The sequence below is a fragment of the Saccostrea echinata genome, unplaced genomic scaffold (assembly GCF_033153115.1).
Source record: "Saccostrea echinata isolate AGI-Se365-2 ecotype Australia unplaced genomic scaffold, CSIRO_AGI_Sech_v1 ptg000014l, whole genome shotgun sequence".
Taxonomy (NCBI): domain Eukaryota; kingdom Metazoa; phylum Mollusca; class Bivalvia; order Ostreida; family Ostreidae; genus Saccostrea; species Saccostrea echinata.
This window is the reverse complement of record NW_026889763.1, coordinates 2,153,125-2,179,039: the sequence shown is the minus strand read 5'-3', so window position 1 is coordinate 2,179,039 and position 25,915 is coordinate 2,153,125. Positions and strand designations below refer to the sequence as shown.

Below are 25,915 nucleotides of genomic sequence, written 5' to 3'. Positions count from 1 at the left end.
ATAGCACTCGATTCTCTTGATATGATATGATATTTTAACACCAAGCATTCTTGCTTTCTCTAGTATGTGGAATTTATTTCAATTTTATTTAGAATTAATATTAATCGAATGAATGTCGAAAACAGCGATTTTTTCCCAGCAAATAAATTTTCACTCTCTCATTGGCACATTTTTCTTTCTAAAATGCATATCTGAAATTTTGATTCATGCTACTTACATTTAATTCAATCCACACAGAGATGCTTACCTATTATTTCAGGATATTCAGTCACATCCGAACCCGATCCGACATTTTCATATATTTGTAAACAAAGTCTCGACACTGCAGTTCTAATGCATCATAGGCTCTGAATGATTAATTCAATGCATTCCAAATATAGACCAACTCAAATAATTTTTTAAGCCGACAATCTGCATTTGCATTATACACCAATCGTGTTTCTCAATCTATTCAATACTGATCACTACATTCCATAACAAACAAAAGAACACGTGCTTTTATTCCTATTTATTCTTAAACAATTAATTTACTACCTCCATCTTCATCGGAATACGTGGTCTAGTGGTTAGCGCACAGGTCTTATAACCCGAAGGTTTTGAGTTCGATCCATGCTGGGAGAACTTTTTTTTTTTTTTTTTTTTTTTTTGCATTTTCTGCTTTTTTTTCAGAACAGTTGACAAAAGAATCAAGAAAACGGAAGACCTGTTATTGCCTAGGCAATAAGTATCTAGTTATTATTATTATTATTCTTCTTTTTTTCTACTTTCTTCTCCGGTACTTTTTTGTCCGGGAGTGTTCTCATAGAACCACTCATCCGATTGACATGAAACCTTTTTAGGGTTAATAGGCATGTTGTGTAGGTGTTCGGAACGAAGGTCATTTTCGCGCACATGCATGCACGTGCGCGCGCGTGCAATGAGTGAAATGACTGATATACTTGATGAAGCCGTAACTTTTATATTTCTTGATGAATTGCTTTGAAACTCAAAATATAAAGATATATTAGTAGTCTAGACAAGATAACATGGTCAAATTAGCGTGAACTCACGCGCATGCACGTGCGCTCTTCTCTGATTGGCTGATACAAAAATCTCAATAATTTCCTTGTTTTTTGACAAAATACTTTGAAAATTAGAATATAAGTATATATTATAAGGTGCTACAACATGTTATATAGGAAATTTCTTGAAAACACGCGCATGCAGGTGTGCTGCAATCTGATTGGTTGAAACTTTAAATGTCTATAACTCCCTTGGTTTTCAACAAAACAGGATGAAATTTATGACATGGATAGGCACATAGAGCTCCTACATTATGATACTATCAAAATTGAATGCAAGGCCATGCATGCGCGTATGCTGAATTTTGATTGGCTAATACTTAAAGGGTACATCTCTCTTATTTTTCAATGAAATTCTTTAATATTTAAAACAAATGTATGTATTGTGAGACACTATAAGATAATTAATGTGAAAAATGAAGAAAACATGTGCAAGCACACGCGCTGAAATTTGATTGGATAATACCCATATGGCTATATCGGAGTAGTTTTCCAATGAAATACCCTTGAAAATAAAGTGTCCATCTATATTACAAAAGTATTGTCTAATTTATTGAAGCTTGTAGGGAATGGGGCATCATAAGGGATTGGGGAGCCGTTTGGGGAACATCTGTAACGGTTCCCGTTACAATTAGCACTAGTTAACTATCAAATTGTCCTGTTTACCATCTGCCTTAATGATTGTTACGATATAATGGAACATATAATAACTGAGATATCGTTATCTTTACCTCAAATATATGTGTTTATTATAATTTCATGGTAGCTGTATCATTATATACTGAAACGCATAAGAAACGCAACAAGCAGTAATCTACAAATATTTGAATTTTTTTATCTAATGATTTTCAAAAATGAATACACTAGAGGTAAAACTTGATTTGAAAACATCAGAGATTTGATAAAAATGTTAAATGATTATCTTTTAACTTTAGAAAGTACGTAACACATGACTGTTGAAAAAAAAACCACCCCGGCCATTCAAGAATGGTGGCATGATGGGGATTCTAGAATTTATGTGATGAATCCAAGGTCAGAGGGTAAATTTTTCTTGCCCATAGAATGATTTGCATCAGGTGTATATGAACACCTTCAGATATCATATTTAACCTGGAATTAGGTTTAAGAATGACACACAGAGAATTGAATTCATAGGGTTCAAACTAGTAAATATTTCTAACAGTATAATTTATATTCTCCCACAAGAAAAATGATTGTAAGAAAGTGTCTTCACCCCCTCTTTGAATTCTCCATTTTGATAGCTTAACATTTAGTAATAACATATGACGCAGAACAGTTTCTATCTCTTACTTTACACCTGGTATGTAGATAAAACTCGAGTGGTTTGGCGGAACACTGATTCAGTAGATGTCATTGTACTTTAACAATGGTGTTTTCTAAAAGGTACTTACTGGCAGTTCAAATGATGACAATTTACATGGATTGTCAATGTGCATTCCACAGTGCATGTCATTTTGATGCATTTGCTTAAATAGAAAGAAAAGAAAGGTCACTCATTGAAAGATATTAGCTTAGAGTTGTCTCTCTTGGACTTGAGACTGCATACAATAGCAACAAATTTTCGTTATTCATTTAATTAAACAATATAATTCTCTCTAGCTAATGATATTTATTTAGAAAGTAGAAGTAGCAAACTTCTTGTCTGAAAAAAATCATGTTTCCACTTTAAAAGTGCTAATGTTCCAGCATTATTTGGGCTCTGGTTAATTTTTTTTAATGAAAATTGGCTATTCAAATATATTTTTACTTCCTGATGTGCTTATTGAGAAACTGAAGTGCTTTTGGTGGGTTGGTGCAGTAGGTGGTAGTATAATAATAATAATTATGTAAATCGAATTTTAAATTCAGTTGTCAAAAGAAACTGTTGTCCTTGAACTTAACAAGTATTCTTAAATTAGCTTGTGTGTGGGAAAGGTGTTACCTACAAGAAATGCAGGGATAACATGTGGGCAAATTAATGAAATGGTATTTAATCTTTATAATTAACATTTTTCTGAACAGCCATAGAATTTTATAAGGTGTTTGTGTGTATCTGTACTGTCGGCCAATATTTATTTAAACACAGAATAAAATTGTATGGGTAAAAATATGTACGATACTGACTGGAGTATTTTTAGCTCACCTGAGCTGAAAGCTCAAGTGAGCTTTTCTGATCACCCGTTGTCCGTCGTCCATCCGTCTGTCCATCCGTCTGTAAACTTTTCATGTTTTCAACTTCTTCTCAAGAACCACTGGGCCAATTTTAACCAAACTTAGTACAAAGCATTCTTGGGTGAAGGGGAGTTTAAATTGTTAAAATGAAGGGCCAAGTTCTCTTCAAAGAGGAGATAATCAAGAAAATACAAAAATTGGGTGGGGTCATTAAAAAATCTTCTTCTCAAGAACCACTGGGCCAGAAAAGCTGAAACTTATGTGGAACCATCCTTGGGTAGTGTAGATTCTAAATTGTTCAAATCATGACCCCCGGGGATAGGACGGGGCCACAATAGGGAATCCAAGTTTTACATTGAAATATGTAGTAAAAATCTTTAAAAATCTTCTTCCTAAGAACAACTGGACCAAAAAGGCTGAAACTTATGTGGAAGCATCCTGGGGTAGTGTAGATTCTAAATTGTTCAAATCATGACCCCTGGGGGTAGGGCGGGGCCACAATAAGTACTACAAAGGGGGGGGAGGAAATCAAGTAAAAAACAGCAGGCCAAAGTTACTCATGATCAGGTGAGCATTGTGGCCCATGGGCCTCTTGTTGGAAATATGCAGTGTTAAGCTGTCTGGCCTCCAGGGGGAAATAAGTAATTTTGTTAAATTTTATGAAGTCTGTTTTGTATTTAATGTGCAAGCTTAATTTGGTTTTACAGGGCAGAGGATGAGATAAATTATAGGATGCCCCTTTAAACTTAGGGCTTTCTGCTGCTACCAGATGCACAGTGTAATGTCTTGATGAGTTGTAATTGCCTCAATTTGATGACAAGAGTTTGAAGAAAACTGCACTTGAGAAAAGTCTGGAGCATACTGGGCTCTCATTGCAACTAACACATCAGCAGACTTTGAGAAGCCCTCATTAGCTTTAGCATGTACAGAAATAAGATTTAAGCACAATGTGCCAGTTTTAATACTTATGTCAGTGAAAGAAATCATTGCTGTCAGTTATAAGGTCTGACTTTTGTAGATCTGTAACTTTTGTAGTATACTTATATATTAGACAGAGTCACATTTAGGAAATCTCTGTTACAAAGCTTAGGAATTATCCCATATGTAGACAGTTTAACAACCATAATTCAAAGGTAATTTGACATTTCTTACGAAATGCCCCATAAGCAAAAGTTTTGACTATTGCACAACCTATTCTATGCAGTACAGATAATGGTCATTTGCTACAAATCAGATTATGGACTTATTTTAAAAGAAGAATAAACTTTATTTATTTTATAGCAGTGATTATAATGGATGATTGATTATGAAAATTTCCTGATTATATTCAACACTATTTAACCTCTCACATGCAACCCTATTCAGTTCAAAAAAATAGAACAGGCATAGTCATTGATGGCAGTGTCTGTTCACACACCTATTCTCTGGATGTAAGCAGTCCCTGTCCACACCTATTCTCTGGATGTAAGCAGTCCCTGTCCACACCTATTCTCTGGATGTAAGCAGTGCCTGTCCATACCCTATTTTCTGGATGTAAGCTTTGCCTGTCCACACCTATTCTCTGGATGTAAGCAGTACCTGTCCATACCCTATTCTCTGGAAGTAAGCTGTGCCTGTCCACACCTACTCTATGGATGTAAGCAGTACCTGTCCATACCCTATTCTCTGGATGTAAGCTGTGCCTGTCCATACCCTATTTTCTGGATTTAAGCTGTGCCTGTCCACACCTATTCTCTTGATGTAAGCTGTGTCTGTCCACACCCATTCTCTCGATGTAAGCTGTGCCTTTCTGCACCCTATTCTCTGGATGTAAGCAGTGCCTGTCCAATTCTCTGAAGAGAATACCTAGACATCAAGAGATCTAAGATCAAAAACAAATTTGCCTCTTTATATTACTACAACAGCTGGAGGCACTATCAGATAGAGTATTGTTTTCTATTTGCTCACTTAAGTGACTGTTGTACCAAGAGCCAGCCTGGCTTAATTTTGTTCTGTTGCTTGTAATATTAATACTTAAGGTGTTCAGACATGAAATTCTTGCAGACATGATCGTTACTGTACTTGATACTGCAGGCTGTCAGTTTGCTTACAGTAAAAAATTTCATTTTCATCAAATTTCAAGGGTAATACCAAGAAATTAACTATATGCTAGCTTTATTTAATTTTGTATATATTCAGGATGTAAACTGAGGATTAGTGTAAATTTACAGCATTTATGCCATTGCAAATCCTGTTCTAACTCTAGATTGCTAGATTATTAGTATGTGTATATATGTACAGCCAATGGGAAAGAACAAAAAGAACAAAGCCCTTTTTATCAGATTACTAATTTACATTCAAAGACATGATATTGCACTGTCAAGTGCAGCAGGAATCCCTTTTCACTGTGGAAAATGATCTTTTGATGATCTCTTTATCTAGCTATTTGTAGAAATTTTCTTGTTGTTTTGGCTCTTTGGTTATTGTTGGAGAGCTAAATTGTGGTTATCTAAGTTCATTTCCTGATAATTATCGTAATGATTGTGTACAAAATATGTAATTAGTCCTCTCTTTCACAACAAAGGTCCGACTAATTTTCACTTTTTTTCGAGGGAGACAAAGGTCATTCACATCCCTCTTTGCTCTTTGCAGCTTCACGTTCCTAAACAATTCTAAGGAATACTATTATTATTGTTTCAAGTATACGACTTTGTTTTTTTTAGCGACCAGCAGGAAGTGGGTTTTTTATTGGGAACAGAGATCAGTGTTGGGTAATGATAATCCGTAGCAAACACATTCAAAGTAAAAGGCTCCCGATAAAGTATAAAATTTATCTCCTTTATTGTACATCAGTCCCTGGAGACTCTCTGGCGTTCCAGTGTTTTGCAGTCACTTTTCGGGAATCATAAAACTTACTACTGAAGAACTTCAGAGCAAACAATCTTTATTTGCTGGTTTAATTGTTATGGTTTTATGCTTGTTTAACCTGGGTTTCTGGGGTTTGTAAATTTTTTTTTATTGGTTTTTGTAAGTCTCCAGTCTGCTTTTTGACCTTGTGTTTACCTTTTTTAATTTAGACAGTAATGAAATGCAGTTTATCATATCAGGCCATATGTTGTATTTTTTTTTTAAAGATTATTTAGTCACATATCTATCTCTCAGGCCAATATTACATTGTACCATATTTTGAGATAATTAATTAATGTCTAATGTCCATTAATACTCGGATAAGATTGAGTCTGTATATCACTATTCTAAGATTATAACAATGATAAGGTCTCCCTGCAATTATGAGGACAGAAAGGTTAAAGATATCTGTGTAATGACAAGGCAGAAATCTTGGCAATGATATGAACAGGAAGTTTGATGATACATTGATCCTTACTCAAAGTTTAATTACGGGTACAATAAAAGTTCAATTTTTACTGTAGAAGATTTTTTTTTCACTTTTATTTTTTTTTACATTGCTCAATTTTCATTGCTTCTCTTTTTTGTTTTATAGGTAAGATTATTAACACAGAAACATATCACAGAAAAGTCTGTTTTTTTTTCAGACATAAGGTAAGAATTTGAATACAAAAAGATGTAGCCTTTTGCGGGAAGATCATGGATTATTTTCTCCACATATTAAGACAGAGAAAAATATTGATTAAATTCGAATCTTTTCTTTGCAGTGTAAAAAGTTTGACTTCAAGTGTTCATTTCATGCTTCCAAAAGATTTTCTTAATCAGCTTGTAATTGATTGAAAATGATTATTTTTTCAAACATTAATTTTTTTTTATTTAGAGAGGATAAGCACAAAACATTTTCTTTTAAATGGTGCAGTACATTTCTTTTAATAATTAATCAATGACATATTTTACATTTTATTTGTTGTTTTTTTTCCTCAGGATACTTAAAATTTATCATGAAATCAAATTGAATAAACTTATTTTTCATATTGATTAACAGTGTATATTTACACACAAGTACAAAATCTTGAAGCATCGTTCTAATATTTTCCCTTTCAAGGAATCTGTAATTTATTTTGAGAGAGATACATACCCTACTGAACTGTCATAGTGGGTAAATTGCAAATTTCCAGTTTAATTGTGAAATCATTTAAACAGTAACTTGGTTGTATTTATTATTTTTCTGCATTAACTGCAACTGTTGATCCTTGTATTAACAAATTAAGAAAAACATTTTATTGTTTATATTTATACAGTAAAACTTGGTTATAGCATTAGTTCTGAGGACCTGTGAACTTACTTTGCTTTGTCCGTAATTCGTTTTACTGTATATGTGGAAATTTTCACCCTTGTTTTATATTTGCCCCTTTAGCCCTTGTCATAAGTGGGCAAATTTTAAAACAGGGCAAATTCAAGAAAGAAAACGTTAACTCTTAAACACAACTGTGTCTGGAAGAATTTAAAATCAGGCAAAATTGTAAGTGTGAAGGGTCAAAAATAAAAGGCCACGAAAAAAAAACCCTGTATACTGTACCTGTATAATGAATTTGTTAAAGACTTGGCTTTAAGATTTCAAAATAACATTTCTCGACCTCGGAGGTTATCCTGCAACTTCCACAAAAACGCGAACTTTATTTCTTATTGTGTAATAGTCACTATGGAATGGTTTTTCCCAGAAAATCAAAAATTTGAATGAATTTATTTTAAATAATTCATGAATATTATGGCCCTGTATTTTTGAAGTTTCATCATGTCCCGGTTGTTAATTCAATTAACAGTACTCAGTTTGGCAAGCAGTTTAAATTCTATAATGTGACCACTTGATTTATTGAGTTGTTTCCCCAGACAAGATACTTTTTCTGTATGATCACAGTCTGCTTGGGTAGGGTTTACTGTTACAATTATATTGAACTCTCTCTTGGGGGGTATTTGACCTCTGTCCACTAAGAAACATTGAAGTTGGTTTGTTTAAGCTCTCAGAATGAACGTTTTCGCTTTAATGGATGAAATACATGAATGATTAGACACTTGTATTTAATGAACAGCCTTTTTCTTTAGTTTAAGTTCATAGAGCTATACAAGATTTCAGGCTAACAGCTAGACTTTATAGGGCTTGATGTAGTCTATAGTGTCATAAATATACATGTATGTTATAATATTACATATTCTTCAGTTGGTATTTCCTAAAGTTATCAAGTTTAGAAACTTTTCTTTAAGGAAATAGCGTAGATAAATGTGAAAATTGTCTAGTTTTTCTTTCCTCTAGTGCAAGTAGTATCAAGTTCAGAAATTTTTGTTTACGGAAATGTTGGTAGATAAATGTGAAAATTGTCTAAGTTTTCTTTCCTCTGAAGCATTGCTCCCTTAGATAAGATACATTTTTTGTGCTGTATTCTGCACTTTGAAGTTTATGCGTAACTTTTCACTTAGCATGGCAATATATGTCATGAGCGTCAAAACTTTATTTTTTTATTTTGAGACCCTTTGACCCCCTGAAAAGTTTCCCATGATGCCAAACATGCAACACAACAAAAAAAGCATATAACCTGCTTCCATCTTGTAATTGATATCAACAGGTTCATTTTTGATTCATAAGTCAAAGCAATCTGGTTTATTTTCATAGGTATAAGAATAGCTCCACGTTAAGCGTTGGCGTAAGCGTGGTATATGTTCACTCCAAGAGTTTAAAAGACGCAAATTCATTAAATTTTTTTTTACTCTTAAAGTGAAAGGAGATATTTATTTGTTGTTATCACATTGTAAATCATGATAAACATGGAAGCTTGAGGAATAAAGTATCTTTGGTTATCTTTGAAGATGTCAGTATGTCGATCAGTGTTCATATGATATGAGACATAATTAAAAGGGGGGATTAAATAAGTATCAAACATATTTACTTTCAAATATTTATGGGAGAGCAAATTTATAAATTTTAGGAAATATCTTTAATATTCATATTCTGTATGGAACAGATGTTGAGGAATATTTTGCGATTTTGATTTTCAAATTATTTATTGAGTTGCGATTTCATAGGTTATGGATCAGTATATATATAACTCAATTTTCAGCTTAAAAACTTCAACTCATTCCATCATATATTAAAATACTCTAAAAAAGAGAAAAGGAGGAGAGAATCATATGCCTGTCATTCTGTCTTTGAACTCTTCTTGATATTGCGTAAAAAGACTGTGCTATAACTGTCTGAAGTACGTGGAAATGCAAATGTTATCAGATCTTCATCCCACTCTCAAAGCGATTGCTGATAAAATGCTGGCGGGTTTTTTCAGATTGTTTTCATTGACTTTTCTCTCAATTTACTCATTAAGTATTTTGTAGATTCAGTTGTTGGGAAATTACTGGAGATTATCAATTGATTGGTGGCATGCTGCAGTTTTCACTTCTGAATCAGCTCTTCAAGGTTTTATTTTTTTTTTTTTCGTTGTAATTACAGGAGGAAAATATCCATGCTTTGAATCTTTATGTACACATCCTTGACCTATAGTTGAAGAGATCGCATGTCTTGCCATTCAAAAAGATTCATAATTTTATCAGCTGTGTCGGTATCTGTGATATATAGAATGTAAGAGCTTAATTTTATCAGAATCAGCTTTAAGATTGATATTCTGGATAAATGATATACAATATGATATATACTGATTCTCTTCCTAAATTATCTAAAGTGTTTGTGAAATATATGTATTATATATATATTTCATCACATCAAAATTGCATACATACACATAAGAATTCATGATTTATGAGACAAATCCTTTCAAGAGCAATTTCTTTTTATGATGGGAACTTTTTTCATCTCTGGAGCATAAAATAATAATTCAATAACAATTTCTGCGCACTTCAGAAATAGATATTTAGACAGGAAGTGCTCACTTTGATGAGGTCGGGTCATGTGGGTAACAGGGATAGGGGTGTACCCATGTCATGTGTACGTAACAACTGATGACGTAAAGATTTTTCTTTGTTCCACATTTTCCTTTGATGAAGAACTTTATGTCAGTAACTTAGTAGTTCAGTCCCGTGCTTAAAAGGGTTCCCAGATAAATCATTGGTCCATTGAATTGAACGTGGTTAAACCCTATAAGTAATCAATTTGTAACTTATATTTACCTCAGAATTTTCTAATAAATGTCACAGGTACCACTGACATGAATCCATAGAAGTGAAAGATGAAATGTCAAGGAGTGGCCCACCAGCTAGAATATGTAATAAAGCTAGTACCCGTGAAATGTCAAAGATTTGTCCTAGCTTTTTTACAATGTGTCTCAACTTTCTCATAACTGTCGATCTGCAACTTTTCTTTGTTGTCAACTCCATCAAAGTCTCGATCAACACTTCAAAACATAACTCTATTTTCTGATAAGAAATATCCATGATTATTTTTTGGCTAATTTAATGTAATAGCGTTCTGATTACAATGAGACATGCAAAATAAATATAATATCAAAATCAATGATGTTTTCAGTGTATCACAGCTTAAAATATCAATTAATAACGGTATGCCTTTTAAGTAGTATTGAAGTTCACAGTTAAGCAGAGTTGAAGTCAATAATTGATGCAGGTCTGTTTGTTATGGAGTGAGACTATTTGAAAAAAAATTCAACTGAACATTTAAAAATTTGATGCTTGGTTATTGTACAATATCATTCATTTAAAAACAAACAGATTTGAAAATTAAAAAAAAAAAAATTGAAAATCCTGTTTTGTGTGCAGTATGTATCCTTCTGCAGGTTCTACATGACACCATATTCTGATATTCCTCCTCATCATATGTCAAGGTCATGTCTTATTACATGGTGAAAATTAACATGGTGTTTCAAACTTGTCAATGCTATTATTAGAGTCTGAGCCATTGTGGTAAAGAGAACCGTTGCTAAGAATCCAACTTCGCACTCTCTGTTTACGTTGGATACGGTCGTAGCGACACAACAGAAGTTTCTTGAAGGTCATTTTGAAGGTCTTGTTGAACATTGTGTAAATGATGGGGTTCAGGGTGCTGGAAATGAACCCCAGCCAGTTGAAGGATGCATACAATGCAGGCTCAAAGCTGCAGTCCTCACAGAGTGGGGTCATAATGTTGAGAACAAAGAATGGTGCCCAGCACACAACAAATATGATAAACACAATTCCAATCACTTTAGAAGCCTTCTGCTCAGTGTGAACATCATCTAATTTTTTTATGTGAGCTTTTTTTAAAAGTAAGATGTTGGTGGCCTTTAAAACCAGTTGATGCTTTTTGACAAGTCCCCTTAGGTTGCTTGTGTGACCGTTTGGTAGAATTAGTCTTGATCTTGTCCATGGCTTTACCTTTTTGGACTTATCACCTGGGCTTTGGTCAAGATTTAAGTGACAATTGGAGTCTGACATGTCTAAGTTTTTCATGAGATTTTTGGGGGATTGGAGTTGCTGGTTGTCCATTAAAGGAGATGAGGCACCTATGCCTCTGGGACTAGATGTCTCTGAAATGTTCTCTACACTTGAATGTATGGATGATTTGGGGTTGGATTTACGATTGATGATAGGTGTGTACAACTGCTCCTCTGTCTCTTCTCTATTATGACTTCTGTTCTGTTTTCTAGTCTGAAATCGTACCCTGGTCCCATGTTTTAATGGCTTTCTGCTCAAAGACCTTCTTATAACAGGCTCTTCGTTTTCTTTTCCTTGAGCATGAAGCTTGTGTGATTGGCTTATCAAGGTATACAGTGTCAACCCGTAGGAAAAAACCATGATAAATAATGGAATGAAGAAAGCGCATACAGATCCATAAATTTTAAAATTACCATTGGATAACGCACAGTGGTGATTAGAGTACACGTTACTCTCATTAATGAAACCTAATATGGTAATTGGACTAGAAATGGCCAGAGAAGTGACCCACACTATTGCTAGTTTGATGATAACAACCGATTTGGAGATGTTTCTAGATTTTAGAGGTGATTTGATTGCCATGTAGCGATCCAGTGATATCGTACAAAGATGGAGGATGGAGGCTGTACACATAAAAACATCCGCAGTGACGTACAAATTACAGATGATTGGTCCAAAAAACCAGTACCCTGAAAAGAGATAAATAATTTTATAAATTAAGTTTTGAACAAAATAAATCAATTAAGAATCAATATTTTCGGGTAAATTTTTAAGTTTAAAGATAAAAAGATTGAAATTAATGGTGATAAATTTAAATTTAAGTTTTAGGCAAGATTCCTTTTAAAACTTAAGTATTTTGAGATTAATTCCTTACATTGATATTAGTTGCTTAGTATAATTAGATAATTTTGAATTATGTAATCAGTATCATTGTATGGAATAATTTACTTATGATGTAAATTTTTCCAACATATAAGGGTTCTTCCTGGCAGAAGAGCAACGTACATTACACGTATGAACTCTGAAATTCATGGGACTATTGGTCAATAAATGCAGTCACAAAGAAGATATTGAAGTGTAAGTTAATAGTCCATGAATTATTTATAAGAAATAAAAGACAATCTCTGTGATGAATAATTTCTCAGTCCTAAAATTTCTTGTTAAAATAAAAATCAGAGTGAAGAGAGGGCAGCCATAAAAACAATGGAAACATCCAATATATATGTTTTATCAAGTCCACATGATGCAGTTATAGCACTTTTTCCAGTTTGTAAAATATGTTTTATATAACTTATGTGGAACTAACAATTAGTTCTGTAAATGATTCCAAAAGTGTAAAATTACTAGAAGAATGGGTCATGTTTTATATGTGCTTATTTTTAAAGAACTGAAAATTAGTTCTACAAATGATTCGAAATGTGCCTTCCTCAGAAATTCTTATGAAAGACTGCTTGAATATATAAACTCTGTAGTAGTCCAATTCTCTTTTCCCTTTGCAATTCTCTGGAATTAAGTGACATCTGAACGTAGTAATTCTAATACTAAGTAAATATGATTGTTCTTTACCATGAAGTCTAGATAATGTTAAAAATTATTTTAATTTCAAAGTGCTTGAAAACGGTTCTGGTAAGTTATTAAAAAAGGAAAAAAAAGCAATGAATTTATAGCAAAAATACTTCAACTTGTGTACTAAGTCAATTTACTCATGTGAAATATCACTGATCTATATGTGAACTTTTTTGCTTTACACTATCAGAGTAAGCATGACAGGTAACAAAAAATTAGTTTATTTCTTAAGTTCTGAAAATTAAACATATAAATTCTTAATCTGTGAAGGATGAAAGATGTGCAAAAAATGGATCTTTCTGTATTGGTAGGCTTATAGTGATGGTTTGTGATATTCAATTTGGGGCCAAAAAAAATCTTCAGCAAACGTAGAAAAACATACCAGACTGTAAAAATCTTTATGTCCTTTAGAAAAAAGAGAAATGTGCATGTAAAACTACAGTATTGTTTTCCTTCTTTTAAATTGTATAATGAGACAATTTAAACAGCGCATTACTGACATCGACTCTTATGATGAGCATATGCAATAAATTTATTTTAAATTTCATATGATTGTGCTTTATCATCATCCAATTATTCCAGATTGTGAGGAAAAACATTCAAGGTTTTTCATTACCAATAAATTAAGGTTCCCATTGATGCTCGAGTCAGAAATGACAATGTTTTGTTTAACAAAAGTTGTTTATATCCTATCAAATATTTTTTATCAATAGAAACTTGTAGAAAGTAAATTTGTTTACAGAATTTTTTGATACTTTAATGTTTTTCCTCAAATAACTCTTCTACATAATTGGTATTCAAGGCTATTGGGGATTTTATTTTTCCATTCACTTCTGGTGTTATTTGTCAATAAATGAATAGTAGTGCCCCTATGGACCTTCATAGAAAAAAGATTACATATAATATAGGATAGTTTCCTTGTTTAGGCCAAGGACCCATCATTCCATTGTATGTCCAATTTTATTGCGTGAATCCCTGTTTCCTTCTATGGACAATAAACCTTGGTCGTAGTTTTCGGAATTGCTTTGAAAGAGACCATTTGCATCATGGTCGGTAATTGATTACGTGATTATCTTGGTAGATGAAGTTACTGTTATTATGGATTTTCAGTGTTATTTTCGAGGATAATTCTGGTTAAATGAGATTGATGTTTAATGCAAATTCTCTAAGACTGGTTCATAGTCTGTTGACTTTAAGGAGAGCTCTTAATTTGGTCAAAATCATGTTTTTTGTACAAATTGATGATCTTAAGGACAGTCTACAAGTCAGTTTTTTCCAGTTTTAAGTTTTTGTTCTGTCCAATCTACAAATCAGTTTTTTCCAGTTTTAAGTTTTGGTTCTGTCTGCAAATGTTGATCCTTAATTGTCAAACTTCAGAAAAAAATTTAAGTAATTAAGATAATTTACCACCTTTTTAAGAAAAAATATGAAACATGTTTTTCCACTTTTAAGATTCTTAAGTGTTTATTTATTCTGATACAGGGTACACACTTTGAAACTGCATAAAAATAAACTTCGGAGTTTTTGATCGAATCTCAAATAGTGTCTTAGTGAGTGTCTGAATCAGGATAAGAGTATTATCGGTAGCATTTTGTATCAGGGTAAATATAAGAATATGTCAGTAGCATATATTCTTATATCTGCAGGGTAGATATAAGAATATATCGGTAGCATTTTCTTAATGAGACACTACAACAGTCATGGAATCGTGATACGGAGGAAGAGGCCTGTATTATTATTTTTTTCCATACATCATATTCAGCTATAAGATAAAATATGGCAGAAGTAAGTCGTTAATCAACGCAAACAAATGGATTTCATCGTATCTTGATCATTTCTCATGTACTCTTGTCAAGTCTAGAATTGGACACGCATAGTGGAGATCAGCAGGCTTTCTGAATTCAGTAGGCAGGTTTCAGTATTGTTTTTCATGCAGTGACTAATTTTTTCTTTGTTTTTAATATTCAGGTCCTATGAACAGTGAATATATGTTTGGGATAAGTAATAAAATCATTTTTTCAGAATGAATACAAGGTTCAGTATTAAGATATATATATATATATATTTTTTGATACAATAGTCAAAGACCTTTGTGTATATTGAAGAAATAAATTTTACAAGAACTTTACTCTTTCAGTATAATAGCACTGACATGAAGGAAAAAGATAGGACATGAAAAAAGAATAAGTATAAATTTTTACACTAAGTAACTTTTCCTGTGTAAACACTCTTCAAGACTAATAAAATGCATGGATAATGCCACTTCCATTCACATAAGATAAATGAATTGACCAACAAATGAACCATTGAAAACGAAAAAAAGTTTTTTAAAGTCAGTTAATGCTTCCTGCCAAATAATTCAAGGATGTTTTGGACAATTGAGTGTCTTAGAGCATACAGAGATAGTGCAGATCAGCTGCATGTGCATTCATTTTCTTGTCAATGAATGAATCATTTCGAAAAATGTAAAAGTCCCCCCTCATTACCTGAAATCTGAAGAGAGGACTTCCGTTGGAAATGAGTTATTTTGAATTAATGAATTGTATTCGGTTATCTTTGATATTTTGGATTAATGATACCACATATCATCGCTGACTTGAATTTGTCTTCAGTAAAATCCTGCGTAGTGTTGAGATGGCAATTTGAATGTACTTCCGCAACTTATTCTTCTGATTCATTCATAGATTTGACAAGAAAGGTTTTATTTATTTATTTTTATTTTTTTTAAGAGGGGGGTGGAGGTCTTGTTTGTTTTTCAATTAAATTTAGTAAGATTTATATAATGCTGATAGTTAAATTTTAGGTTTAACATCAGATGAAATCAATTGTGATGGAATGCATTAGAAGCTATGAATCTGTAGTCTATTTATCAGAGCTCGGTGGAGTAAATATTGAACCAGGCCAACATTTTTCTGCTTTACCGATGTGTTGTTTCTTAGAACTATCAGGTTTAATGGGGCAATCATAACAAGAAACACTGACAAGTATACAGAAATTCAAACATTCCATCTGTATGTATTCACCATAGGGGCTATTCTGACCACTGTCAAGAAAATATTTTCATGTTAACCATTTTTTTTATTCCACTCGGCTAATGATGCTTTTAAAGGTGGGAAGGTGATGTAGCTAAATAGCAATGGCAAGAAAAAAAATTCCATGAAGTTGAGATGAACCCTTATTCAATCTTCATCTGTTGCAAAGTAAATCTAGTTTCCTTAATGAAAATTCCAACCTATCTCTGTTGGTTGTGAAGTGTGAGATATTTTCTAATTAACCACATTCCCCGTATGAAGCAGGTGAAAATTAAAATGAGCTCTCTGTATCACATATAGCTCAGAGAGTGTCTGAGAACTCCGAGAAGCTACATAGAGAGCTTGGAGCTCTGTAGTAAGTATGGGGGGAATTTCTGTTCAGATTATAACTGTATTGTGGTGGTGATTAAGTTTCTGCCAAAAAAAAAATGTGAAATCTTACAAATCCTTCATTTATTTCAACAAGTTTCTAAGCCATTAAGTTTAGTGATAATTAATCTGCCTAAAGAGAAAAGCACAAACTCCTAAGTGATCAATTACCTGGGCTCTAAGCTACCAATGGAAAAAAGTATTAAGAAATTTCTTACATGAATTTATCATCCATACATGTGTAGTCGCTTATTCACATCTGTTTCAAATTTGGATGTTTTACTGACTGTAGATGATAATAGCCAACTACTAACTAAAAATTTTGACAAATGGGATGACAATTCTGCTTTTCTATTGTAACTTCCATAATTTATGTAGTAATATTCCAACATCACCTTTAAAAGGTGTTCATGTCTTCTAACTGATTCGATATGGAAGAGCATGCACCAAATATGATCAAAATTTGAACCGAGGCAAGGTACTGGCAAATAAGTTAATGTTACAAAAAAGATTTCAACAACCCCAATTTAAATCAGCCTTTTTGAAAATCATTAAATGACCTTGTTTGTAAATACAACCTATTGCTGGGTTGTATTTTGTCTGATGATTTCTTACCATTTCTTAGTTCATAAAGCTTTTATGCTAAATTTGACTAGGGAGTATTCAGTCTACCTGATCAAGACAAAGGCTGTGACCAGTCGATGGGGGATGCTTACTTCTCTTAGGCACCTGATCCCACCTCTGGTGTTACCAGGGGTCTGTGTTTTTGCCGTATTCACATTTTTTCTTGTTTACTTCATTTATTAGATTGATCTCTGTTCTTTACCTTCGTGCACCTTTTACATTACTCATACACCAATATAAAAAAATTTGAAGGAGCCATCATGTTCTTTTCTGAATCTGGTATTAAATAAACCTCTTTATACATAAGTATTCCTTTGAAACATGAATACATCTGTTGAGAATAAGAAGGAACATCAACTGGCATTTTGTGTGATATACAACACAATCTTCTGTAGTATTATGGTGTTACCTAATTGTGGAAATCACTAATCTATACATGTTAATTCTTAGCCATCTTATTTATGATAGGAATTTGTCTTTGCTCCTCAATGCTCTCTAGCTCTGGTTACAAGACTAAAGGATTTATGACTGAATGTTCTAATTGTAAAGACTATATGGATTTATATGGTATTTGTGGTAATTGCTTCTGGTGCCAGAGATGTGGGGTTACTTTAATCCTTTTTTTCACATTATATGGCTGGTAGAAACTGAAAGAGGATAGGGAAGACTTTTAGTTTTAAGGGTTTTAGTGCTCTAGATATGTCATCCAATTGGATTAACTATTATTAAAGGAAATGGGAAAATGTGTCGATTTTAGGTCATTCAGTTCACAATGGCAGCAGATTAACCGGAGTAATTGATCATTATACGTGTATACAGTCCAGTAACTAACAAACCTACTACAAATATGATCATAAACTCTGTCCCAAACCTTTGTCCAGATTGTCAACATAACCTTAGTTGGGTACAAAACTCTATAATCACCCACTCTTGTGTGGAATCTCTGGAAAAATTATTTCAAAGCATTTATATCATCAATAACAGACATATCGTTTAGAACCCTTAGAATCGACTTCAAAGAGCCAGGAAAAACGATTTCACCTCATTGTATCCCGCTGTGCATCAGTAATAAAGGAACCCAATTTAGACTTATCTCCCTTTATAAACCGCTCAATCACCTTTCTCTGTTTTTTAATCAAGTTTCAACAAGGTCATCCACAGGTATTTAGGAAGTTAAATGAACTGAGTGCATTTATAGTCCTTGTATATGAAGTGTGTACTCTAGACTGGTGCTGTGGCTTTGATACTTCCATCTCTTAATTAGATTATGTCTGTATAAATAGGCCCTGGCCAGTGTCAAGTTGGAGGTGAATGCTCATCAAAATGACTGATTTTTTTCCCAGCTATTTGGTAGCAAGAGAATTTATTGCAATACAGGGGGAAATTCCATATTTATAAGCACCTTCTGGAGAATATTAAACAGCAACAGTTAATGAAAGGTTAAAAGAGGGCAGGGGGATTCCGGGAAGAACAAAGAAACCAGAGAGAGATTGGAAATGACCAGGGTCTGTGATGATTTTTTTTCCCGCTTTCATGCTTGCATGAAAGATGAGTAGAGATATTAAAGAGGGAATTGGCAGGCTCTGCTTAATATGAAAGCAATGAATTTTTTATATTAAGAAATATTATCCTGATGTCAGACAATTTCCCCTTTGGATGAGATATGGAATGCAAGCTTTTGGCTTTTGAAAGCTCAGAATTCACAGAAAGAAACTGTTTCCAGTTTGTTGATACTCTTCATTGGACGCTTAGGTCGGAGGTTTATATTAAAGGATACATGTAAGGGAATTGTACACAGATATCAAGAATTTGATTTTTTCCAATATCTTGCATTGATGAAAACAAAATAGGTCTTAATTATTGCAGCTGACGTTTTTTAACACCCTTGTAACTGATCGTGTACTTGTATTGATGTATAGGGTTTTCAATCTGCTATATAGAAGATAAGTGGCATCAAATAGTGTGAGAAAAAAATTGGTGTGCTTTAGATGAGAAAATTGCTTAATTTGTTATCACCCTCTGCATCTGTACTTGAGAAGCATGCTTAGAAGAAGATGATTTAGATGAAGAAAGATTATTTGTGTATGACATATTTATCAACAGGAAAACAGGCATTTACAGAAAATGAAATGCTATTTTCAAGAAGCAAATTTCTTTCCCTGCAAGTCTTTATTGCTTGCTGTGTAATTTAAAAGTAGTTGCAAGTCAGCAGCATCAATAGGGTGATCATTCAATTATTTACAATTACTGGTTTATCATTTTAGTTATTTTCATTTCATATTGTGTAATTAAAACAAAATTGGATGGCATTTTATATCTTATAAAATTAATACATGAATTTTCTTACTCATTTCAATATTAAGATTATTTTATGCACACAAGATATCAGTGGTATTTAAATAGACCTTCAATTACACCCAGTAATTATTGGAGGGAATGACTGTTTACAACAATTGTACTTTTTTTATCTAACAATTAAGAGTGTAAATATATGCAGAAAAATTGCAAACTATCATGCTCAATGCATATTATCAACTTAATATGGGGAAAAATGCAAGAATGAACGAGAAAAAAATCAATCGAGAGAATGGGACAAATTAAACATAATTTTTTTTCAAAAACATTCATTTCTCTGTGTACATTTTTATCAGAACTTAGTTCAAGAATAAATCAATTGCTAAATCCAGATCTTAATTAGGAAACTTAAGTAATGAAGTATTATTAAGGTATTTAGCCCATTGTAAAGCCATGACTCGGCATGCAATGAAAATAGAAGTAATGATCAGAATTTAATCTAAAGAGGCAATTTTATTTAGTTAAATATGTACTAAGGTCATCATTTTATATTAATTGACACAGTTTCTATCAGCTATTAGCTTATAAACCTTCTGTAAAATAACCTTGGGATGCTACAAGAAAATCTGATTAAGCATAAGCTAAATGCCCAGCCCTTTAAAAAATCTGATTACATCCTCGATTTAATGTTGTCCCAGGTGCACCATTGTAAAATACTTTTTGATTAACAGAGAAAATTCCAGTAGAGATTTGAGTTATATATGAAATCCGAAAAAAATCTGTTACTGTCTCTCACTTTGGTAGCTAACCCCCTACTTCTGTGATCTTGGAGGGAGGCTGGATTTTGAATATATCAAAAAGGCCTAATTGGGCAGATGCCTGGCATTACTTTTGAAGATGGTTATAGTTGTTAAATGACAGAAAGATTGCAATACCACACTGCAGATTCTGTTAATATAGAAAATGAGTTTTTATTTTCCTTTTTTTTTTTTTATTTTAAGTCTCTGGTTAATTTTTGAAAGTAAGAAATACTTTAAATTTTAATTAAATGGAAAACTAAAAGTTAACTTGTGCAGATTAATTGATATGATTTTTTTTTAATCCATATATATTTCTCATGCAGTGTATGGAAAAGAGTGAAATCTTTAAATAATATTTCAGAGTTCAGAAATTTTGATCTGCTCTCTCTCTCTCTCTCTCTCTCTCTCTCTCTCTCTCTCTCTTAGAGAAAGAACATTTTGACACTTCCTATGTTTCCATCAAGAACATTATGCAAATTCTGCAAACAAACTTTCACCTGAGGAGCTCTGTTTCTGTAGAACCTAAGCTATCACTTTCACTACGAGATAGGTATGGGTATGCTCACTGTTAAAGCTTTACAGTGGCAGAAACTGGCCTAGTATTTGGGGAAGCAAATGTTAATGAAAGAAAAACAATGGAGCAACCCCTGCAGTTACTTTATCTCATTTTAACAAGTTGCTCTGGTTCAAAGCTGCATGCTGCAGAGTTGATTAAGCTAATTTTCATTCCCCTGACAATTTGTAATTGGTTGGAAAAAAAAAACGGAAGCAGCTATTTTAAGATTTTTTTAAAAAAAAACTTAAATGGCCCAGAGACAGGGTAGCGATATCCTGTTATGGCAAATTGTTTGTTTGTTATTAATTGATTGTTGTTCCCTTTGGAACTGTTTGATTTTGTTTTAGTTGCCATTATCTGCCCTAGCTTACCTGTGAAATCATTTACCACTGTGAATGGCATCACAATAATACAGACAGAGAGGTCCGTAATGGCAAGGGAGAGAAGGAAATAATTCGTCACCGTTTGTAAACGTTTTTCCATAGAAATGGCCATGCACACTAAAATATTCCCTCCCACTCCAAAAAAAATCAGAGGGGTCAGGAGCAGAATTGGCCAGTTGTATCCCCTTTGACCGTCATCTTCAACAGATAGAATACTGGTACAGTTGACCGTTTCATTGAGTCCTCCTGCATCAAGTTGACAGCCGTGGGTCCTGTGATTAAAACTGGTGTTTTCCAGCACAAACATTCCATGGGTAAATGTGATGTTGTCATATGCGGGTACATTCCCAATCGGCATTTAAAAAAATTTGTTCCTCTTTGAATTTCAAATGAGATATTTCCTTAATTCAGCTCAATTGATGAACAACTTTATAACCTTTTTTTCCCCATCAGTGAAAGAACTAAAATAATTCAGAATTTTTTTTGTGTAATAATTCCTGATTTTCAGTGATGTCCAGTTTCAGAGCTGAAAATATTTCTCCAACAAATCAATTTTCCTCACATTAAGGGATAACTTTTCCTTCTGACTTTTATAACTTTTTTTTCCCTGAAGAGAAAAAATGAATATTTATGAACTTATAAACTGAAAATCAACATTTTAAGGCAAAGTATACTGAAATAAATATGTTATATATCTGACATTTAATTGCAACATATATTGATCAAAAGTCATTTCTCACCATTGAAGTGATAGATTTATTTATAAGGTCAATCATATTTTACATTACCGATAATAACCTTACATTCTTTTCAAGAAAAGTTATTGTTAAATTTTCCCCAAAAAACAATAGCTTTTTCTATTGATTTTAGTCCTGAGCATATGGAAAAGAAAAAGTTTTACCCCCCAAAAAGTTGATCTAATATTCCTTTCGTGAACAAAAGAAAAAAAAGTTAATGAATTACAATTTATAACACTGGTAAATTTTAAATAAGGTTTTATGTTAAGCTCTTTTAGATAAATATTTTACTAATATCAAATAAGTTTGCACAATTTAATTACCTGATCTACAAAGACACTCTTAGACTTGAGTGTATATTCATTTGAAGTCCATGAATCATAGGGAGTACATGTAATTGTGGTCCTCTCTCAACAGTAGCACAACACAGAGTAGCAATCTATTCCATCAATGCAGTCTACCTGTACGCAGTCGATCATTTATCAGACTGGTCCAATACAGAGGAAACAAATTGTAGAAGGGGCAATACAGTTTAAACTTCCATGTTATTCTTTCAGCCTCTCTTCCTGAAGATTAATGTTGATCATATCTCCGGATTAAGAGATTAGCACAAGGGAAGCACACACTTGAAAAAAATTTGGCTCATCAATTGATGGCTAATTTTGGCACCTCTGTAGTTTTTTTAAGAGTGTGACCTCTGCATGTCATCTTGTTTGATCATTCCAAGATGTATTGATATTCAGGACCTTTATTTTTTACTGTTCACCTGATTTCATCAATATACGAATTCATAGAAATGCAGTGGTGATTCCAATATGAATAGCATCAATTTAATAATCACTTCTGCTCAAAGAACATTAAAATAATCCTTGGGGGGAAAAGAAGTCCATACTTCTAAGAATTCCTGAAAATTTGAAGCACCCAGTTCATAACTTTCTCGGCTTTATAATCAGAGATAGAGGAAAAAGAGATTTTCCTTTTTATCTATGGAACTGAGATTGCAGGCACCTATTGGCCATCAGTTATTCTGATAGAGTGTCGAATTCTATCCTGGAACACCTGATTTCAAAAATACCACTTATCCAAGACGTTCCTTTGAATTAGGATCTGAACAGTTGATAAAGGTTCAGTTCTGTATGTGAAGGGGAGTCTGGTGCCTCCCACTGTCTCTATAACTTCTCAGACAACTGATAGTGTTAACACACACGTCCTCCACTAGTATATATATATATATATCCACTGTTACAAAATAATTTATTCATCAATAATGATATTTTGGTCTAATGACATATTATACCTGCATATTTGCACGTCCTTGAGTGCAGATATATTGGGTGTGGAATTTTTTTTTCCACACTGTGTGCCTTCTCTGATTGTTTTGTTTTGTTTTTTTCTTGTGAATATGTTCATGTGTGCAGAATTCAGTTTCTATTGCAGTATTTTTAAAATGAATTTTATGTTCACTTTTTTAAGAAATTGGCATGATTATTCAAATTTCGGTCAGTGCATTGTTTGTGTTTTGCAGGAAAAAATAAAACCACAACCCTCAGGGAAATAAAAAAAAGATGGTTGCATGATAATTTACATCCCTAGTTAACACTTTACAAAAAATAAGATAATCATTCAATTTGATGATTTTTGCAAATGTAATCTTAAAAAAATCTCCATTTTGCTAGGAAAAAAATGACCTTATATTTCTGGTTTATGAATACTATACATCCAATGTCATCATTAACGATTAAGAGTCATTTGTTAAAGTACAGTTGCAGATTTTATCAGGAGTTTATCAATTAATTTTAAGCTTTTGACACTTTCGAAATCTTGATACTTTATGCAGAATGCATTTATAATTCTGTAACAATCAGATAAGATGTATCCAATCATTTCTGTTTTTATTCCAAATTAGTTTCTGTAAAAATTTAAAAGGTGTTGAGGGCAATGCCATGCTTAAATACATCCATCATGTAATATTTTAATGTTTGACATAATATATCTCTGATTCATAACATGTACTTTAAAAAATTTGTAAACAAGTGTTATATTTGAATGACTATTTTTGTTGTTGGTCAAAATAGAGAATATATTTTTTTTATATTTAATTGTGTGAATATTATTAATTAGATCAAACATTCCATTTACCCATGTTCATTAATTTAAGAAAAAAAATAATGATAAGATGTTAAAATACACACGCATATATATATATATATATATATATATATATATATATATATATATATATATATATATATATATATAGTCAAACCTAATGTTTTGTCAAAATCGGTGGTAGGGCATTCACTTTGTGATCGGGTTATTTTTCTGGAAAAAATAAATTGCAAATGTGACAAATAGTGTTGTACTTGAAGCACAAATTGAGATCACAGTAACCAGAGAGCTGCCAACTGACTTAAAAAGTCATTAAAACCCATATACCCATGACACTCACTCATTCCTAAATGCTTCTGAAGAAGTCACATTTTGTGACCAAAGAGTTCATTGTACAATATGTAATACGATATCAACTGGTGACATTGTACAATATGTAATACGATATCAACTGGATCATAAGAAGAAATTTTGGATACAGTGCTTGAAATTTCATTAAAGCATGTTTTAACTGTCAATTTAGCTATAATGGATACATACAAAGTAAAGAGGACTAAAACAGTTTAGTATTTTAAAGTCGAACATTATACTCTGTATGCTGACATTATAATCTGTATGCTGACATTATAAACTGTATGCTGACATTATACTCTCTATATACTGACATTATACTCTCTGTATGCTGACATTATACTCTCTGTATGCTGACATTATAATCTCTGTGTGCTGCTCCTAGTGATATTTAAATACTGTATGCTACGGACACTCAGGGGACAAGGCTACCAGCTGTGCTGTTTGACCCGGAGAACTTGTATGAACAATGTTACGCAAAGGTTACATCAATACATGTATCCATATTTCTATATTAATGGTATAAAAGCTGCCAGCTTTTTATTTTGTAAACAATGCTAGATTGCATTGTTCAATTTATACCATGTATTGTTCATGTAAACTGTATTTAACCTATTTTCATGTAAACTGTAATTAACCTATTGTTCATGTTACAACTGTATTTAATCAATTGGATGCTAACCTGACAGTTTTTATTGCTGCAGTAATGATGTCAGACATTTTGTTTTAATTCCTAATTAGATAATTCATGGCATTAACTTTTATTTAAAAAGCATACAATTTCAGCATACCTTATGGGGCAAATTTGACAGAAATGGCCCTTTAAATTTGATCGACAATTTCATAAAAGAATAGTCAATGTGGTCATTTAAGAGTTACCTCTCTTATCAGAGGGTCACTGAACCTTAAAATGTTTTTGAGATCTTAGAAATTTTAGCGGTCAAATGTGGAATTTATTTGTACATTTTATAGGGAAAATTATTGTAAGAGGTAACAGCTAGAATTGAATTTTCGAATTAGTTCTTGATTTGTTAAAATAGTTATTAAATAATGCTGCAGTAAACCGTATTTAAGTCATGAGATGATGACATGCATTGCACTGGCAAATCAGTATACAGGTAAACTTCGGTATCTCGACATCGGATATGTCGACAACCTGGGATATGTCGACATCCTTCCGCGGTCCCGGCAGTATTTACTATATAAATGATTTGCAAAAACTCTGATATGTCGACCTCGGTAATGTCGACAACCCAGGTTATCTCGACGTATATTCACAGTCCCAAGAGCAAAATTTACCTGGTATATGTCGACATCGACAATTTTCTGCTCTACTGAACCTAACTGTTTGTCAGATAGGGTCGCTCTTTAGCACGGACGACTCCGGGCATCTCGACGTCGTCAAAGTTTCACACCTTTCACACTCATGTTTTGACTGCACGCTGCTTAATTAATTCTATAGACTGTGTTTGTAGGTGAATCCCAAGCCCTTTCAGCGTCTTTGAGAAGTTAATTGAGCTTGGATAATATCATTGCTAAATCTACAC

At 32.8% G+C, this 25,915-nt stretch overlaps 2 protein-coding genes across 2 annotated transcripts in view; one reads left to right on the top strand and one right to left on the bottom strand.

Moving 5' to 3' along the window:
• The window catches only part of LOC133186628 (26S proteasome non-ATPase regulatory subunit 1-like), a 110,776-nt gene that overhangs the window by 57,755 nt on the left and 27,106 nt on the right, over window positions 1-25,915 (top strand). The gene's annotated exons all lie outside the window — the stretch shown is intronic.
• Window positions 10,571-23,013, bottom strand: LOC133186627 (5-hydroxytryptamine receptor 2C-like). Its single transcript, XM_061321863.1, has 3 exons — window positions 22,232-23,013; window positions 21,160-21,778; window positions 10,571-12,235 (listed from the first exon to the last, which is right to left on the bottom strand). The coding sequence occupies exons 2-3, from the start codon at window positions 21,527-21,529 to the stop codon at window positions 10,983-10,985; spliced, it is 1,623 nt and encodes a 540-aa protein (XP_061177847.1). The 5' UTR covers window positions 21,530-21,778; window positions 22,232-23,013; the 3' UTR covers window positions 10,571-10,982.

Excerpts from the sequence above, each read along its gene's own strand:
- LOC133186627 (XM_061321863.1), bottom strand. The coding sequence starts at position 21,529 with ATGCCGATTGGGAATGTACCCGCATATGACAACATCACATTTACCCAT. Across the intron at positions 12,236-21,159 it reads AGTGGTAAATGATTTCACAG|GGTACTGGTTTTTTGGACCA; the intron begins GTAAGCTAGGGC and ends ATCTCTTTTCAG.